The 20592-nt window shown below is 34.5% G+C and overlaps 1 protein-coding gene across 8 annotated transcripts in view; it reads left to right on the plus strand.

Annotated features, from left to right (window-relative positions):
* Positions 1–20592, plus strand: part of LOC116171529 (cyclic nucleotide-gated channel rod photoreceptor subunit alpha) — a 249034-nt gene that overhangs the window by 26273 nt on the left and 202169 nt on the right. For all 8 annotated transcript variants that reach the window (XR_004145462.1, XM_031488411.1, XM_031488413.1 and 5 more), the window contains one exon: positions 5656–6045. Coding sequence is in view for 7 of the 8 variants with exons in the window: in XM_031488411.1 (XP_031344271.1) it covers positions 5826–6045 (220 nt within the window). In the remaining variant the exon portion in view is untranslated. The remainder of the gene's footprint in view (positions 1–5655; positions 6046–20592) is intronic.

Genomic DNA, 20592 nt, shown 5'->3' on the forward strand with positions numbered 1-20592 from the left:
GAAGCTGCTTTATTAATCTCTTGCACTTTATTTTCATTTATTCGTGTCTCAACATTAATCTTTTTCAACATATAAATGGGCTCGCAAGCACTTACAGACAGGCGTACAGCGTTTTGTTTCCTGACGCGATTGCGAAATTTGCCATCCAGTGTTGAAATTTGCTTTCATTCATAATTATTTATGGAAATTAATATAAGAACACCGTGAAACAACTAGGATGCTTGGTCTATAGATTGACAAATTGTATGATTACAGTAACAAGTGGTATCAAAATAAGGATTTGTGAAAACGTATTGTTATATTTATATGGAGAACCGTAACTATGTAAGAATGGATAAGTGTGAGGTTATTATTTCAGCATAAAGTGAAAACCGTGCAAAACATGAAATCCAGCGAGAAATGGAAAGTGAAACCTGAATCCACAATAAATTAGTCTCAGAAAATACAGGTAGAAATGGTTTTTCACCTTCCCATATTAGGTACATATCATCTTTCCCTAGACAGTTCTACCACTAGTCTAAGCTTCTCCCAGAAAGAGCTTTTAATTTTCGAATTTTCGCCCACATTTGGTCCGAATACCTCTAAATGGTTTTCACATGCTTTAACTGCCGAATAACAATGCCTTTTTTGCGCTTCAATTCTTTGATATTCATTTTGGCCTTTATTTTTTAATGGCGGGGTATCAGTCAAGCTTGCTCTACCAACCCAATTCCCTATACATTTACAAATATCCATGCTCAAACCCGGATTCGCACCAGGGCCCTCGAGCTTTGACTCCACTGATGCATCAAACTGCCGCTTTTATAATTTTTGTCTGTTTCTATTATGTATCAGTAACTGCATTTTTTGTATAATTTCTTCGTCCATTCGTTCTCCAGATCATACTTTCTGCGTTCCTTGCTAAGTTCCCATTTGTTCCGAGTGTAAAACACACTTTACTGAACTAATCAGCGAAACTATGACATTAAAAAGAGAACGCGAGAGATTAGAAAAGGAAAAATGGACCATTTGATGTTCTAAGGAAACAGAAAGTGGCTTACAACTGACGGAGCAGATTAGAGTGATCCTTAGAGATACGGGGCTAGACCCGAACTAAAGCTAGGCTTTCCTCAAGTCACAGAACCACAGAATATATATACTGCTTTGACGGCCGCACTTTTCTCGCTACTTTTGTGACTTTTGTGTAGAATGTAAGGCGGCAGACCGTCACATTTGTCAAATTGAATACTGAAAACCTTACACCCCAAATGAGAAAAAGCATTCGCTAAATACTAATTTATACCGAATCAGTTTATATACAATTAATTTTTTCACGTATCCAAACAGTTGTGACCTACTATCATCTACTTGTTGTATAAACATTTAATAATAATTAATGTGCATTAATTTACGGAAAAGCTCAAAATTACGGTACTTACGAAATGTAACTTGCCATGGTTCAAAAGAAAAAAGATCCCCTCTAAACAAGGGCTTTAGTTTTTACAATTGTGAGGCTTGCAGACGTCCTAAAAATCGGTAATTGGTCCTAACATTTAAATTAATTAAGAGCGCTCCTCACGACCTAATCGCATGCTGTTTACTGCATTTCATTTAGCGAATCATTGCTACTGACCATTACAGTACCAGATTATGTGGAATCCATTACTTTTGTATTGATGAGAAGTGTTTATAATAATAGTTAATAAAATTGATATAGTATATTAAGTATGGGGAACGGTAAAGGATTTTTACCGTTCGAAGACAATTGTTTGGAGGAGGAGCGAAGCGACGACTCCAATTATTGTCTGAGAACGGTAACCCTTAACGTTCGACGTGCTTATAAAATTTTTTGCGCGATCGAAATTAAAATTATGCAATAACCAATATAAATATGCACTAAGAAATTAACGAGCAGAATAAATCGAAATGATCGAAGTGGTATGGTGTACATCACTAGGCAACCAGTTTAAATGTCAAAATTGAAATTAATAATTTCATAAAAATGTGCATGTGTCTGATGTAGTTTACTAGCTTTGCACTTCCTTTATGACTTTATGAGCGTCTTGCTATAGGAAAAACAGCACAAATTGTACGTTTAATTTACCTAACAATAATTTAAGATTAAATGTAATGTAAGACTGTTGATTTTTAAAAAGGCGTCGGTAAGTATTTTTGCTGTTCTGTTTTTAGCTCGGTAAGTAATTTTGGCGTCGTCGTAATCATAGTAACTGGTAAATTCTACGTACTGTCATGGAAACACCCATGGTAAATAGTCAGAAATGACCGATCGCGCAAAATAGTATATTAAGTATGGAGAACGGTAAGGGATTTTTACCGTTCGAAGACAATTGTTTGGAGGAGGAGCGGAGCGACGACTCCAATTATTGTCTGAGAACGGTAACCCTTAACGTTCGACGTGCTTATAACATTTTTTGCGCGATCGAAATTAAATTTATGCAACCAATATAAATATGCACTAAGAAATTAACGAGCAGAATAAATCGAAATGATCGAAGTGGTATGGTGTAAATCACTAGGTAACCAGTTTATTTGTCAAAATTGAAGTTAATAATTTCATAAAAATGTGCATGTGTCTGATGTAGTTTACTAGCTTTGAACTTCCTTTATGACTTTATGAGCGTCTTGCTATAGGAAAAACAGCACAAATTGTACGTTTAATTTACCTAACAATAATTAAAGATTAAATGTAATGTAAGACTGTTGATATTTAAAAAGGCGTCGGTAAGTATTTTTGCTGTTCTGTTTTTAGATCGGTAAGTAATTTTGGCGTCGTCGTAATCATAGCAACTGGTAAATTCTACGTACTGTCATGGAAACACCCATGGTAAATAGTCAGAAATGACCGATCGCGCAAAATAGTATATTAAGTATGGAGAACGGTAAGGGATTTTTACCGTTCGAAGACAATTGTTTGGAGGAGGAGCGAAGCGACGACTCCAATTATTGTCTGAGAACGGTAACCCTTAACGTTCGACGTGCTTATAACATTTTTTGCGCGATCGAAATTAAATTTATGCAACCAATATAAATATGCACTAAGAAATTAACGAGCAGAATAAATCGAAATGATCGAAGTGGTATGGTGTATATCACTAGGTAACCAGTTTATTTGTCAAAATTGAAGTTAATAATTTCATAAAAATGTGCATGTATCTGATGTAGTTTACTAGCTTTGAACTTCCTTTATGACTTTATGAGCGTCTTGCTATAGGAAACAACAGCACAAATTGTACGTTTAATGTACCTAACAATAATTAAAGATTAAATGTAATGTAAGACTGTTGATTTTTAAAAAGGCGTCGGTAAGTATTTTTGCTGTTCTGTTTTTAGATCGGTAAGTAATTTTGACGTCGTCGTAATCATAGCAACTGGTAAATTCTACCTACTGTCATGGAAACACCCATGGTAAATAGTCAGAAATGACCGATCGCGCAAAAAGTATGTTTAAATTATGAACACAGATTTGTTATTGTTATATTTATATTATAACAATAAATTTTTAATTAAAAATCCATGTTTTCGTATATTTCTAAACTAAACAAAAAAGGTATGATAAAAAATGTTAAAAAGAGCGTTTATAAGATGAGGGAAGGATTGTGTACATCTCTGAATTGAAATGAAGAATCTGTCAAATCTTTCATTATTAATTTTTTTTTCTTGGGAGGTAATTAATCAATTAACTTCTGATATGTCCTCTCCACATCACCTTAAAATGTTACTGTTCGCCTTATTTTAGTTATTTTGTTGGTTCTATTGTGTAAAACATTAATTTACTGTAACGGTCCTCACGCTACAGCCCCACTCTTGGATGATATTTTGTAACAGATGGCTACAAATACTGATGGTTCGCTGTGTATATTCTTCTTATCTTTTCTTTTCTTGGCGTCGTTGGTTAAGTATTTCGGAACTTATCTTAATTACACTTTTTTACTTTCTCAGGTAAATAAATGTGTTAATAATAGGAAATAATTTAGTTAATTTCGTTTTCACCGGTATCTACTTAATGTCAATAATTTTTGAGCAAAAGGTTACTTCTCTAATGATACTCCACTATACCTGGAGAATTTATTTAATTTTCATAATTTGGTATATCTCTGAATTTCGAACTTTTTATTCCTGTTGAAAGATTAATACGTTAATATTGTCTTTTTTTAAATCTAAACTTACCATTCGTAGTATGATGGACTCCATTAACAGTTTGTTGAATTTATATGTAGAATGATTAAAATTTTTAATCATTCTACATCTAAACTTATAACTAACACGTCTACAAAAATACAATGTACATAGCGAAAATACAAAAATTTACTTCTTCACGCCCAGGCCAAAAAGCATTTCTTTGTAATTGAAAATAGTTACACCCATTACAGTACTCAACAGTTACACAAATGTAGATTCTGCAGTCTGGTAGAAATACGTACCTATATGCGAGATGATAATGACGAACGCGTGAAGCAGGTTAAACAAATTGAGTTCTTAACAATATAATTTGTTTACAAAAATATGTTTGTAGGTACAAATTAGTCTTTAATTTACACGTTCCATTTGTTTTTATTAATTCTGAGAAACGCCGTTTTTTAGTAATTTTTAGTAACTTGGGTACAAATTGGTTTGTTTTTGTTTTGTTTTTGGCTTTGGCAGTACCAATAAGCCAGCCTAGTTTATAAGTAAGATTTCTTTTAAATTTTAAATTTCAATTTTATTTTGTTGTAGAAACTGGTATATGTATAAATATATCGAAATATTTTTGGATACAAATTTAAATAAAACTAAAAACTACAAATTAGTTTTTAATTCATAGTTTTTGATGCAACTAATAAAATTTCAATCGGGAAGGGTGGGGGTGCTAGCTTGCTTTCAAGTTACTACTCTAAAAATCGCTTTTCTAGCGGAACTAAGAGGATACAAAAAAATAAAAATCTAAACGTGGTTTTCAGTCAATGCAAACGACAAATTTGCAGAAAATCTATGTGGACAAATTTTTAAATTCGCATGAGTTGTGCTTTCGGCTAACTTTGGAATGCATCTCCTTTGAGTTTTACCGTGAAAATAAATTCCCTTACATGCATCTCTTTTCAGCTTGTGGTTACCCCCGTTAGCCCTTTTTCAGTAACGATGGATACTGAAAACAAGAGGTGATTATCGCTAGCGCAATTATCTCCTTTGAAGCCTTGCGGAGGTGAACAAACGTAATTACTCGACCCTAATATTTTAGTGAATTTTACAACCGCCTAATATATTCGCATGCAATCTCGCAGGCAATCTGCAAAATGTAAATCGGTTCCTCCATAAAGATGTCTAGCGATCGAGCTTTCGAATTGCACATAAGGTTAAGTTCGTTATATTTCTTCTGTCGGTTCCGTAGAAATGTGCAGTTTTTAACTCAATAACCTTATTTAATTTGGGAAAGGAAAATTTGACAAAGGCATTGTTTGACAGCAGAAAAATCCAATATTTTAGGCTTCGTGTGTAGAATAGGCGCTTGTATTTTGAGTTGGGTGATATTATAACTGTTTGTAGAAGCTTTTAACATGAAAAGCTCACAAGAACCTTATAAAAGATGAATTGCAACATTTCATTATCCGCACATTAGTTGATCTTTTTTTTCCTATAGTTCATGCGTTTCCACGAAAGTAATTTAATTTAAAATTTCAGCCTGGAACTTTTCCATTTAATGAAATGAACCCGGACAAGTTGTCTCTATTTGCTGAAACCTCAGAAGTGGTCGATAAGTTATTGATTATACAAACGTGCAAGAGTTACACGCGACGGATGGCATCACTTTAGTGGGCAGCATCTTCAACGGTGCGAAGGAGGATGATGTGATGTCCACAGCCAAACGGCTGGTGCTAAGCTGGCGAGGCCGGAAGCAGTCGCACGACAGCTCGGCCGGGAGGCTCGTGGCTCACGGTGGAAGTGCACTAGGATCTGTTGATGGACACGAACTTGACGAAATTGCGGTCGTCTCCAGCAACGCTGATCCATGTCACGTTAAATATGGAAGTGGACCTTTATCTACCATTAACGGACCCCGCCTTGTTCCAGGTGAGTTTATTTTTCACGAATTCTTGACAAGAGAAATTCAAATCTCGAAAGGTGTGTAGGTGGTGACCTCATCTTTGACACCACGAACAACGTAGGTGACATGTACCGCTGGCCAACTCTTAACAAGATGAGGTCTGTGAAATTGCAATTTATCCGAGATAGCGATTTAACCTTCATCTTGTGTAGTTGTTTGACCATTGAATGTGCTAGTGGTGAGAGAAAATCGATGCGACGGACGTAGTCCTTTTGTTAGGGTTTGTGTGGCACAATTCGTTATACAGGATGGGCTAACAATGAACGCTCGTGCTAAAGTGGAGCATTTATTCCACGTGCACAGAGTTCTAAAATCGCTTATGAGAAGGTAAAAAAAGTTCATCAAAATAATTGACTGTATTTGGTCGTTATTTATTCTTCCACTAAAGCTCTCATTTTTACCCGAAAATATTGATGTTAGTTATAAGTATTACAGGGTATTATAACACATCTCTAACTATAGAATTGCCTAAGTTGAGTTACAAATGGCTCATTCTTTATACCTACCCTAAGGTGAGAAAAATGAAACGAATTAAAATTAAAATCATCAATCAATGTCATGAAAATGAAGTAGGTATTACCAACCCTTACATCAAATGACCTACTCAAGTGATTTTGAAATTGGTGCTTGAAAGTAGATTATAAAAACCACAATGTATTTTTCACATAATTAAAATCCTAATAAATTCTTTTTCCGAATGAATTAGTACAATTTATTCGTCTGTTCAGAGAGGGATGAATATGATGTGTCAATCGTAGAAAAGGCTCAATCGCCGCCGCAGAAACGTATAGTAGAGATATGCGGGGCCCAAGTTTTAGATCTACATTAGTAATTAGGTCGACAATTGTTTTCAACTTTATCGGAAATGTTCCTGAAATTCGACCAATTCTAAGAACAGTAGAAATGTAATATAAATCCCAAATTTGATGACCACCGCATAAAACCGCCTCTGGTGACCTCTTAAATTACGTAAACCTCGGTGAAAAGTCGTTTTTATCCATTTCCAACTTCATATGGCGCTTGGAGGGGTGGGCTGAGACATTTCACCTTTGCCGTGTAACGAGTTCTCATCAGTTTAGTTCATCAATTGACCTACCATGTGAATTCCGTCGTTTTATTTGCTATTGTGTTTCAAGAACGATTCTAAATGATTGCAGACAGATGCCAACCTGGAGGTGATTGAAGGCAGTGACATTGATCCCATCATACATGAAGAAGCTGGACATGGATCTTCTGTGAAGACCACCTTGAGAGAGAATGCACCCATCAAGCATACGAAACCTCCTTATATATTGTTTATTTATTTTATTTTTTTCGGCTTTATTTTTAAGTGGGCGGGGTTTCAACCTAAACAGGCTGTCTACCAACTCAACATTTATAAAGATCCATTACCCGAACCTGGATCCGAAGCAGGGACCCAGCCATGCTCGTAGGTGTTTGTAGGCGTACTCTGAAAATAGACGAGGAATATCTACCTATTATCTATGATTATCTATTAGGATTACCCTGTACATATTTGTTCAAAGTAAAACATTTATACAGCACTGATTTATTTTTACTTCCTAATATCAACCACTATAATTATCCCTCAAGCAATCGCGAAACTCATGTGCTCCAATTCCATGCTCAATTCATTTGAGATATAGCATGCCCTCCCCCTTCTACCTATCAAAAATGGTTAAAACTGCTATGCGGTGGCTTCTATGAAGTTTGGAATTCATAAAAACGACTTTGCCGGTTTTCTATGAACGACTTTGACCTTGTTTTCTAGTCGAAATATAACATTTTGTCTGTTAGATGCAAAATTTAACCATCTACAATTTAGCACTAAGTAATATTTCAGAGAACATTTAAAGGGACTAATTTTCTGAGGATCGTATATGTTATAAATCTTAATTAATAGTGTACCTAGTATAGAAACAAAAAAAAAAGTTTTTTGGGGAGCAAAAATTCAAGGTGCTAATTTCCTCGTGGACAATTCTTTTATGTGAAATAATTTTATGGTGTACGATAGAACAATCAATTAAAGAAATAATGAAATGAAAGTGTCAATAATCCGTCGTAACTGTGATTTACAATAATTGACTCACAACCACAAAACATCGGGTGATTATTGCTTACTGTAATTACAATTATAGTATTGACCTTTTGATGGTGGACAAAACTCTTTTTAACTTGTACCGGAAAACTTCTTAATAAGTGTAAAATACGCTTCCGCTTAACTCGACTTACAACGTTCACTTAAATAATGACTTTTTAATAAACTTCACAATTAACCTTTAAAAAGCCTCGATAATGACAAAATTGACTGTCTTTCAAACAAGTACACCCAAATACGGCTACGTTTCAACGTCCAAAAAAACTCGATTCGCCTTCCACCAAAATGAAACACCACCAAACAAACGCTTGCCCAACAAAAGGCATTTTTTAACGTTCGGTTCGCTTATTTAAAACCTTTTCCCTCTCCTCACTTTCGTTTCTCCACCCTTAACAAAATAATTTCCAGATGTTTAAATCTAGTCTTTTAACACGCAATTTAAATTTACAATTACCAAAATCTTTAATTCTGATACAAAACATTGACCTGCCAATCAAATAATAAAATCGACATTGCCGTTAATCTCCAATAAATACATACATTTAACGTTACAATAATTGCAATTCATATACAGAGTGTTCCATCGTAATTGCAGGTGCCGAAACAAAATACAACGCCAACAAGACGTAATTTATACAATATTTATAAGGGTTATTGCCGGAATAAAAATGCATACAACAATATTTATAAGGGTTATTGTCGGAATAAAAATGCAACAATGGGATACAGCAGATATTCCAAGGACTAGGTCCTGAATGCGTGACCATGCTTCCTTTGAGTTTTGACTAGGGTCGAATTTCTGGGGTGAGAGCATATATTCCCTGGCCCATATGTTCCTTAAGAGCAAGTACTTTTAGGTGCCAGTACTCTAAAGCTGAGCGAATTTACAAGATTTAGTCATGATAATATGAAAACTAGGTTTTTTCCAAATTCTCTGACAAATTTTACAGTTAAAACTTTGCTACAAAAGGAATCTCATAATTTGGTGTTGTAAGTACTGAAAGAAAGTCGTCTTTGGGATCGAATTTTGTGAACGTAAATTTCAAGTCACTTCACGATGAAATATTCTTTTAGGGGGGATGGGAGTGAGTGTCGTTATTTCGTTACTCTTTGGCAATCTCGTTCTACGAAATTATCAAAACTTATTTACAATTAAATTGAACGGTATATCCTATAGGTACTGATATTCAATACAAATTGAAAAGTTTCAGAGGTCAGTGTTTTAGTGCCTTGGAAATGTTCAAGGACAATTTGATGAATATCTTGAAAGCGAATTTTACGTGGAGTCGGCGAATATTCCGAATCCCATATGTTCAGAGGGAGAGTTTTCCTAAAGGAAATTTTCTGGAAATCGACTAGTTATTAAGTGCTAGTTAATTGCTCCACCTTTAGGAATTTGCATAATAGGCAGCCGCTTGCTTGAAATTCCAATTTCGGTATTTTATTGTCCTGAAACAGAACATTGGTAACGTAAGTTCAAATTTTGACAACTTCCTGTCTAATTTCCGCTCACGCCAAAGAAAGAAAATCATTTTTTTCTTTGGCGTGAGCAATTTAATTTTACTTTTCAACTACCCTTTTCCATTAGACAGTTAAAGAAGAATAAATTTCTAAATATACCCCTTACAAGTGTAACAAGTTAAAAAGTAATCGTAAACGATTTACATAAAGCGCATTTCCACTTGCATTCATTTCCCATTTGTAAGATGCAACTTCTATAAAATCGTAAAAATCCGGCCACAAATATGAAAGATAGCGTTGCACATGGGCAATCCATTTTTGTCGTGCTACTTCAATGTCAGTTTATGAGAAGAATTTCATTTAAATGTTTTTCTAAATAAGAAAGTTGGAACTGCGCATGCGCAAACCTAAATTTTGAAACTAATGTTAGATTTTCCTTTGTTCCAAGCGCCTAAATATCAAATTTCACTTAAATGCTTCCATAGATAAAAAAGTTAGCACTGCGCATGCGCAAAATAAAATTTTGAAAGTGCGCTAGATTTTCCTTTATTCCAAGTGCCTATGTATCAAATTTCATTTAAATTCTTCCATAAATAAAACAATTGGCACTGCGCATCCGCAAAACCAAATTTTGAAATTGGCGTTTGATTTTCCTTTATCCCAAGTGCCTATGTATCAAATTTCGTTTAAATTCTTCCATAAATTAAAAAGTTGGCACTGCGCATGCGCAAAACCAAATTTTGAAATTGGCGTTTGATTTTCCTTTATTCCAAGTGCCTATGTATCAAATTTCATTCAAATGCTTTTATAAGTAAAAAATTTTGCAATTCGGTTTATAAATGGTCGAGATGCGAAAAGGGCACTGTGAATTTTGAATCGATTCGATTCAACTTTTGCCATTGCGTATTATATGGCTAAAGCTATGCCCATATTGAATTTCATGCAATTCAGTTCATAACTAACGGAGATGTAAAAGTGATCGAACATTTCTAAACAAAGTTATCGTTCACACGGACAGATAGATGGACAGACAGACAAAGAAACAGACGGACAGACCAACAGGCAGACGACAGATAGCAATGCAAAATTATAAACGATCTCTAGGATCGTTAATAAACGGCAAAAGTGTAAAATTATGGAACATGTAAAAAACGGTTTTTTGGTTTTTTTTACAATAACTTTTTTTGTAAGCGGTACAGAAAAAATTCCTTCCTTGGTACAAGACTCGACACCATAACGAACCAAATAGCGAAAAAAAGTAGAACAATAGCTCTTAAGATAAAAAACTAGTAGCGTCGCAAAGTTAGCGGACGGACGGACGGACGGACGGACGGACGGACAAAGTGGCCACAATAGCGCATTTTTATTTTATTTTTGTGGAAATGCGCTAAAAAATAAAACAGACATCGCGATCCCTTTTTATTTTAGATGCCTGTATCAAAATCGTATTTCGCCAACTTTTCCATTATTTCTCGAGACGACTCAATCTAACTGAAAACGTTTAGTGTACAGAAAATTAATGAAAGATTCTCTCGATTTCAATGTTGTTAGATGCGGCGAATAATGCTACCAGAAAGTATTGATTTATGTCGTATTCCTTTGTCAACTTTCGCTATTATGTTAGTCGAGTGTAATGGGCGTATCCGAAATTTATTTTTGAACCTCCCCAAAACCAACTTCAGAAGACCATAATATAAATTTAATTATGAAATTAGTAAACTGGCGATGTGAATTGAAATAAGGGAGGATTTGCTTTCCCCTTCATGTTGACGTAAAATATTCGCTCTTATTACTTCGGCGAAAATATTGCCGTTATATTTCACACTTTGAAACTGTCTCCGACAAACTTAAAATTTCATGCTTTCACGCGTTTTTTAAAGAGTTTTGCAGTTTTTATGTTCGTTAAAAGAGTTGCAAACTTTGTGATCTAATAAATATATGCACGTCGGAATGGTGTCGCATTAGCTTTCAATGCAACGTTTCTAATTTAGTGAAGCACTCAACTTCAATAGCGATGCTGTTTAAACAGCACCAAAACAAATTCTAATTGAACTTCAATACACAATTTACAGCTAATCATTTATTCAGCCGCGGTAGATTTACGAACGTCAATTATACACTTTAGTAATTACCCAATTATAAATATAATACATTTACATTAACAAAATTTTAGTAGACCGCCCTTCCTTGTGATTACTAATTAAGATAATTGCGTGTACGGCGTAGTTTCCCGGTTGATTCGCGTTTTATGTTCCAGTCATTTACCGATTATTACCTACTACTCTAAATAGCTTTACGATTGCCCTTTCTCATTTTAGTTGGTTTGTCGACCATTAAAAGTAAATTTATTTATTCCAATCGATCGAAGTTCGGGCTTTTTGAAAGTTCGGAAGTTGGTAATTAATTTCGTTATGTTCGTAGTCAATTAATTACGTAAACCGCCAAAAATTAAACGATTTTGAATAAAATCGTCTAGTGCTGTTACTAAATCTTAATAAGCTTTCATAAAGCTCTCTTCGTTTGATGTTACAGTGATGCTGACATATCTTTGTTTAAAAAACTTATTATTTTCTATACATTGGAATACACTCAAACTGCATTAAATTAGTGCCATTTAAGGCGCAAACAGATTTCTAGCGGTAAAGTTTAAATCTGCTTCATCCGAAACCTTATTCCTTTTAATTGTGCGCTATAACTTGGAATGTATGTTGCCATGTTGGTTTTCTCGTGACTGTATAAATCCCCTTAGACATCTATTCGTTTTCATCCCTTATTTTGTGGTTGAGGGTGTGAATAAGTTGTAGCCCTTTTTAAGTTATAATATGCATCCGCGAAAATTTTTTTTAACGAGTGATTTTCGGTATTTTGATTGTGTCTGAGTCTGACACATTTTTGGCGTGTGCAACCACCATCATGCTTTCAATGGCGGCCCGAGGAACTACAGGCCGAAATAGTGTAGTTGCCCGTCGACGAAAACATCAACGCAGGACACAACCCCTTACCTCAAACGACAGTATACCGAACTGCCTTAGGAACTGCCGTTCGCCTCTCACCTTTTTGGGCACTACCAAGACGTACGGACGTCAAGTTTTACGCCTAAATTTGGGACTACGATATTATCGTGGAATTTTCTCGTTGTCGATCTTGCTTTGCCTATTTATAGGTTCTGATTTCTCATCCAATCTCATCCAGTGGTTCTTCTTGGAAAGCGGAGCGCATTCAATGATTGCCTCCACCATCTTAAAAAGTGCTCAAGATTTCTTTACCTTTCTTTACGATGATAAAAAGTGCACGCAATTACGCTTTAAATTGTACACTAGTCAATTTGAAAGACACATCGAAGAGTTTTATACGATATTTTAATAAAAATGCAGTTTAAAAAATTGCCATTCCGCATAGCGTCTCGTGACGGATGAGTTGAATACTTGAAGCGACTCGTGGCGGATGAGAAGAATTTCGGCCCGTGCAAAACAGAGTCATGCCGAGCGATAAGGAAATCCAAGTAAATATACAAAGATCAATAAGAAGTAAACTACAACCGAATCCATAACTTGTAAGAAGACAACGTCTGAAATGAATTCCGTGAATTTCAAAATAATTTCATGAATTCCACAGTGTTTTGCCCTGCGGGTCCAGGTAAATTTCCAAATATTGTGCAATTCTGCGTACATATCGCGGATATCGATGCGAAACAATCGTAAAATAAGGAACTTTAGGAATTTAACAGGAAAAAATGTAATGCTGAATAAAAAACATACAATGAGGGTCAAAGTTCAATGTTTCTAATTAATTTATAGCTTCGGTATTGGCACCTTTAAATTTTGATTACTTTTTTACGGCATGGATACTACTAGCATTGCATTCTAGATTATGGTTCAATTCATCTTTCGTGGAATTGGTTTTTTAAATTTTTTGATTCGTACGTATGTTTCAAATATGGATTATTGTTTTAAAATTCGGCATTTCTGGTAGTGCCAGAATCCGTAATAAACTAAGCGCCGGACAACTTCGATTTCCATAGTACTAGTTGGAATTGAAAAACAACTCTTTTGACCGCTGAAACGAAACCACCTTTGAGCTACATCTCGTTTTGAGCTATTACAGCGAATAGGAGCACTTTTTCCATTTAGGTAAGCTGGTTTATTGCAATTTTACTCCACTGGTTGCAAACGGAATTTTTAATGAATTTTTTATCGCGTTCACTTTCTCTTACGCATCAACAACCGTCAATCTGAAGTCTTAAAAGGGCTTTTAATTAGGTACATAATTTTATTTAGTTATCGTCGGCATTACGACAGTCAAATGTACTTTGAAGTCGAGGGAGAATATTCTGGAGATGAGTTTTTCTAGTGCGAGTCCTGGGGGCAAATTTTAGATGACAAGCAGGATTATTACACAAGAATTATCGAGTTTTAGCAACTTAACTTCCATAAAAGGTATTATTATGTCAAATAAATAGATTTTCTGTCATTTAATTGTTTACAGTTGAAACTGTCCTAGTACCAAACCTGCAAAGTTTTTGTTCGTCCACATGATCTTTAGGTTCCATTCGAGGTTACATTGTTTCCTGTTGCAATAAAATTTATCTGACGCCTATGCGAATGTATTTGTTTGCATAGAAAGTAAATGTAACATACTGTTAACCAAAACAAGAAAAATTAGCCCTTAGTGATACATACTCACTTAAAACTAATGGAATGAAAAATAGAAAAAAAAAAATAAAATTTGGGAGGACGAACATTACAGAATCGAACACTTCGAGGAAAAATTTTCCAGAAGTGAAATGCCCTGTAGGTGAATATTCCGGTGGTAGATATTTTCGACGCGAATTTTTGTCGTCCTGTCCCTGACAACTTAAGCACGTATTTACATGTTTGAATGGAAACTTTCTCCCCGCTTTGAATATTTGCAGCAATCAGACCTAACGGCGTTGGTTCTCTCAATTACAAACCACGCATTGGCGTCGTTTGAGTGAAATCCTAAATAAAAGTTACGGCTTATTAAATAAATCAATAACTCCCAACTATGTACGAGCCTCACCGGCAGGGAACAAATTCAAAGCGTGAACAAAAGGCTTGATTAAATTTACATCCTTTTTTTTCATATTCCCAAATTACAAACGTCAAGAATTCTCTCTTGATGTAGATGAATTTACGTTAATTAATCCGCGAAAGTTTCAATGTAAATGCGGTCTAATTTTACTTTCATGTTTATCAAAAAGGCGAACGCAGATAAAGACAATGGCGTCAGAGTAATTTAAAAATTTACTGCCCCATCAGCGTTATTGAAGCGCCTAAAAAAGAATATAATAACTAAGCAATGAAGGACCATCGAATTTTTTCATCTTCCATAATTTCTCGTATTGTCTGCTACGATTTTGTAGGGCTTGTTGTGTAATTATTGCCTTTCATTCATAAGAAAGGAAGACTAATGCAAACGTTTTTATAAATTTCTTACCAAAGTAGAGTAATGCATATTTAAGAGTTTGTAATTAGATTATCGCAACACTTCCCCTGAATAGCACGTTTCCATTAGCGTAAGCGCACCCTTCACTTGCATAATAATGTAGCTAGACATCCTTTTTAGGGCACTTTCACTACTTTCCGCCATTGAATTTTGCACCTTACTAAACTACGTCCAAAGAGATATAAAGCATTGTGTATGAACCAACTGCCGTAAGAACTCTACAGCTACTCTTTCCCTAATAATTATATGAATAGAATGCACTCCAACACTGTTTGGAGATATAGATATTGCTGTGTGCGGTCACTACGCCATGATCCACAAAACACCTGTTCAGCTAACTTAAAAAAAATTGAAACTGTTATAATTTCTCCTCGTACACACCTGCTTATAGCAATATAGATTTAAAATTTCCCGGTGGTCTCGATCATCATCCGAAGAATTAACTACACAAATTTTCATTACCATCTGACATAAATCTTGGGTACAAATAAAAAAATCTGACGTGAAAACTGGATCTGGGTCGCACTTTGGATTCGAATAAAAACAATTGTTTGGACGGTAGAAACTTTTAACTTTTAGTAAGAAGAGAACCTTAACGAAAGAACTCGCTTGCTTTTCAAGTCAACGAAACTTGAGAAAAAGTGGTGATAAGGTGATGATCGAGTAATGCCTACGGTGCAAACAAAATTTTATTTTTTATCGTTCCAAATAATGCATTTCCAATATACAAATTTAATGATTATTGTAGCATCATTTTTTATTACATAATATAACTGCAAATGAAAAATAGGAATATTATTTACCCAAAAACGTCTTGAAACCTTCATTTTCATGCCTACTTTCTGTCAGAAAACTTTAGTTTCAATGACGGAGGCAGAGCAGATTACGTTTCCTGCCGCTTGTCACTTTACCGGCCATCAAAATTGTTAGCAATAACTACCATACAAAATAATATAATTAATCAGAAAAATCATTATATAATTAATTCGTTTCATGTTCCAATTTGTATTGTATCCTTTGTTTTATAGCAACCCAGAATGTTGATGGGAAGGTGTAATTTATATAATATAAATTTCTATATATTGAAAAACGTGCATATTTAAAGCAAAAAAGCAATTGATAATCACTTCCGGTTTCACTGGAAGCTTTTCTAACTAAAAAAATTATTGAAACCTTTATTGAACTTGTTTGTAAATAATTGCATAATGAGATATCGATTGATAGAGGATAAAAAACTAGTATTGGATAGCAGAAGTGTCATTATTTTAAGTTTTCATGTAAAAATCGATCAAAGTTTAAAATTGATGGGATCAAATCTTGATTTTAATTTTTATATTTAAATCTATTTCTTCTCTATGGTTACTTTCTTGTTTGTTTGTGCGTGTATTTGTGTGTCAGTGACGATTCACCCCGAGAACATCATTTTACCTTTTTAGTATTAGTCAAAAAGTATTAAATTTAGGCACATTCGGATCGCTTACGAAGCGAAGTAACTGTGACATTTTTCAATCGTATCCTTGACATAAATTTCAATTATTTGTCTGAAAGTGAGCCTGGGTGGTAGTTTTCTTGTCATCCGGTATAAGGCAGTTCGTTTTCAAGTGAAAACCCTGTATAACCGTTGCCTTGAGAAGTTACTGGGTTCATTTATTATTTATAACTTTTCAATAAGCCTTCAGCACTAAACTTGATAGAATGTGCGGCGCCGGTGAAAAAAAAAAATATAAATATTTATTAAAATCGTGACCTTTTTAATATTTAAAGTAGGTAACTCTGAAGATCAAATGAAGTGTCGTCGCGTCAAAGTGGTGTATCTATTCTAATGGAGGGTCAAAAGGATCCTTAAGGGTTGTAAAGTACTCTTACACAACGCTGGTGGTTTTTGAAAATAAGTATAAGAACGTACCTACCGCATTTCTCAAGTTGTTTACGTCGCGAATTTAATTACGTTACCTAAAAGTGTTACAATGGAAAATTTCAAAAGCAACACGTTATACAAATACCCAATCGGGATATAAAATGAGCTTGTTGAACGTTTCTGTCGAGGTTGATTTAGAAATCATTTACCGAAACGATTTAAATTTAAATTTTGATTACCGAACCGTAATGGCTATGATGGCCAATCTAAATTTTATTCAACCTCCTAAACTTATACAATTTATACAGCGACGCTAATTACATATTCTACGGAAACTTTTTTTCATTACAGAAGATGCCTACGCAGTTTAGCAAGTTTTATAATTGTAATTCGCAATGTAAGTTTTAATAAGGCAGGAGAAACTTTCTTCTCATGCCTAAGTGTAGAAATATGTATCTAGTAAAAGTGTGCCATGGAAAAACGAAACTAATAACATACGAAGAATTTTTCGCCAACTCGCATTCGGAAACACGACTTTTAATCCGGCTCATATTCAATAGCACTGATCTTTGAAGGTTTGGCATCGCTTTCTCTTTTCGTTCTCGAGTTAGATCAGGAACGAACGAAACCATCAGAAACCCCTTTCGAAAAATACCCCTAAAAACTGTGGATTGCCAAAGAATTGAATGTTTCATTTGAAATCGATTCGTTCTTTTACGAGATCAATATCGACTTTATATGACGTATCATTTACAAGAAATACCTCTACTAATTGATGAGCCTGATCCACACATGATTGTCTTAAAGTGTAAGAGTTTATTAATGTTAGACAATTGTGTATCTTCACCTATTTTTTTGAAAATGGCCCCAAAAATTGAGATAATTACGGGAATGTTCATCAAGTTTAGATAATTCAAATTAGGTAACTTATGTGCATGAATAAACCATTGAAATAAAAGGAATAAACTTACTTGGTTCTACAAGGGTTACCTTAGTTTCTTCTTTTTTCTTCTTTTTTCTGTATAAATGTATCGATACTATACATACTATAGGTACATCTTCTAATAATATTTCGGTTTCGGCTTATTTTTCGATAATTTCAATTCTTTTACCCAAAATCGTTTCATGAAACCTTCATTTTCATGCCTACTTTATGCTAGGAAAATGTTAGTTTTCATGACGGAGGCAGACCAGTCCACTTTTCCTGCCGCCTGTCACTTTACCGGCCGCACCTGTCACATTGCTAAATATCTATAATGATTCCTGTCATTATTGACAGTGAAAATTAAAATTGTATACTAAAATACAAAATTTAATACAAAACTCGCCAGTAATTTGTCATTTCCCGGACTTTTATGTAAATGACTATTGTCCAACTTTTTTAAAAGACTTAAATCTATTCTTCAGCTTTGCAATGGAAACATTAGTTGGTCTTCTTTGATCCATATCACCTTGTACAATTTGCGATTGCATTTCAAATAGTTCTCTGAGTTTATTTTGCCGATTGAGCAGAGTTTCTATTGTTGCAATTGCGGTGGTAGGTCGTCGAACTCTTCTACTATACCTAGTGTCCTAATATCGTATAATAATAAGAAGGATTAAATTAGTATTTTATTTTCCATTGACAATTCTATTATTATTAGATCGTTTTTATAATTATCATGATTGGTAACAATCACAATGTTAGTACTAATTAGCTTAAGATGTACCCCATTTTTAACTACATTACCTACTACTTATATGTTGTCGTAATTCATATATAATTACCGAGCATAAACCTATACCCGAGGGATGTGTACATCTGACATAGCTTTCGGGCGTTCGCAGCAGTAAACCCTTGACCCTTTTTAGTTAACTTTCTGGTTTCTAACAATAAATTATTCGACCTTTCCCGCTACGATTTTATTTTCGAAACATCAACTACCACCACTTATGCTTTCTTGGACGCGCACGTATGCGTGCACCATAATTTCCGCCAACACTTTACGAGTTTCAGCTTGAATAATGTCGATCGCGGTCGCATTTGAAAAATTGAAAGGCAAACTTACATACGCCGTATCCCTTCCGAAAAGAAGTTGGCGAATGAAATCTGTAAAAGCTGTCTCGTTTGTTTACATTTAGTGGAAAATGTGAATGCATGAAGTTTCGAAATTGAACTAACATATGCATTAGCTGAAAGTTTCAGTTTTAACTAAGTTGGTGGAACTTTATCGATAGTGCTTACACGAGTAGAAAGCTCTTAGCATGAAATTCATTTTTTACCCTCGCGTATTTTAACATAAACTTTAGTAAAAGAAAGCGACAATTTTACTAGGTAAACATGTTTACCCAAAACCGTCATGAAACCTTAATTTCAATACCTACTTTATGTTAGGAAATTCTAGTTTCCATGACAGAGGCAGACCAGACTACTTTCCCTGCCGCTTGTCAGTTTTCCGGCTGCACCTGTCATTTTTCCGGCCTCATCTGGTAAATTGCTAAATATCTATGACTCCTGTCATCACTACCAGATAAAAATTAATACAGAACTCGTCAATAAAATGACACTACTTGACTCGGAAATTAAAGTACTCGGCCCAATATTTACCCTTCACCCATTTCTTATTACATTTTCACTAAGATTGAAAAACGGAAATTATTAAAGTAGTGGGATCAAAATAATGTTTTTATTATACACCGTTCTGGTTCAGTTCTGCGTTTATTAACCCTGAGGTTTTAATTTTTGCCTCTAAATTATACGTTATGACCTCATTTTCAGGGAGGTTTGATTATTGTCTAGGTCTTTTTCTCACTACTTACAGAATCTTCGCAACTTGAAGATTTATTAACTTATTTATTAATTTTATTTTAAAGCCATATAAATCTTTGTATAGCTTCTGATAATTCTGAATTTAACTTAGACGTCAAAATTAGCAAGCTTAGATTCTGCTGTCGCGGTGGTTTCCATAGCAACAGCATTGTCATATGTTCTGAACGTCATTTTATATCGTGCTACGCATTCAATTTGAAATAAGAATTACAGATATCATTAGAATGCATAATGATCTGTTTCACGACTACTCATTAAAACGTATTAAAATGTCGACTTAACATCTGCTATAAAACAAAAGGTATTTTAGTGATCAGTAAAATTAAGGATTGTTCTCGGGATTGTCCAACCAATTTTCCTTATTGAAGTTTTAGGGGTGTTTCTAACTCCTCTAATGGGTTTATCCAATTATTTCGTAACCAGCCCGTAAAATATCCACCTTGAATATAAAATTCATGTTTTTGCTGCGGTCCATATATTCAGATCTTTATTCAACTCCTATAAATTAATAGGAATTTTAAAACAAGAACATATCATTGCTAATAAGTCATCAAACACTATCTTTATTATAGTTACTACTTTTAATACTCCTTATGTTGTATATAAAGATTAAAGAGACCCTTTAGTCAATTACTGAAATTACTACGTAGCTTTAGAGACACACATTTATTTAATAACAAAAGAGAACAGTGAGTACAAATCATTAGATACGTTTAATTTAATACGCACGACCCCAAATTCTTATTAGAACCACCATGTTGGATTAAGAAAAATATTTCTATGATCTTTGTATTGAAATAGGTTTCGGATACCTCGGGTGA

This window comes from Photinus pyralis, unplaced genomic scaffold, assembly GCF_008802855.1.
Source record: "Photinus pyralis isolate 1611_PpyrPB1 unplaced genomic scaffold, Ppyr1.3 Ppyr1.4_LG5, whole genome shotgun sequence".
In the NCBI taxonomy this organism is placed as follows: domain Eukaryota; kingdom Metazoa; phylum Arthropoda; class Insecta; order Coleoptera; family Lampyridae; genus Photinus; species Photinus pyralis.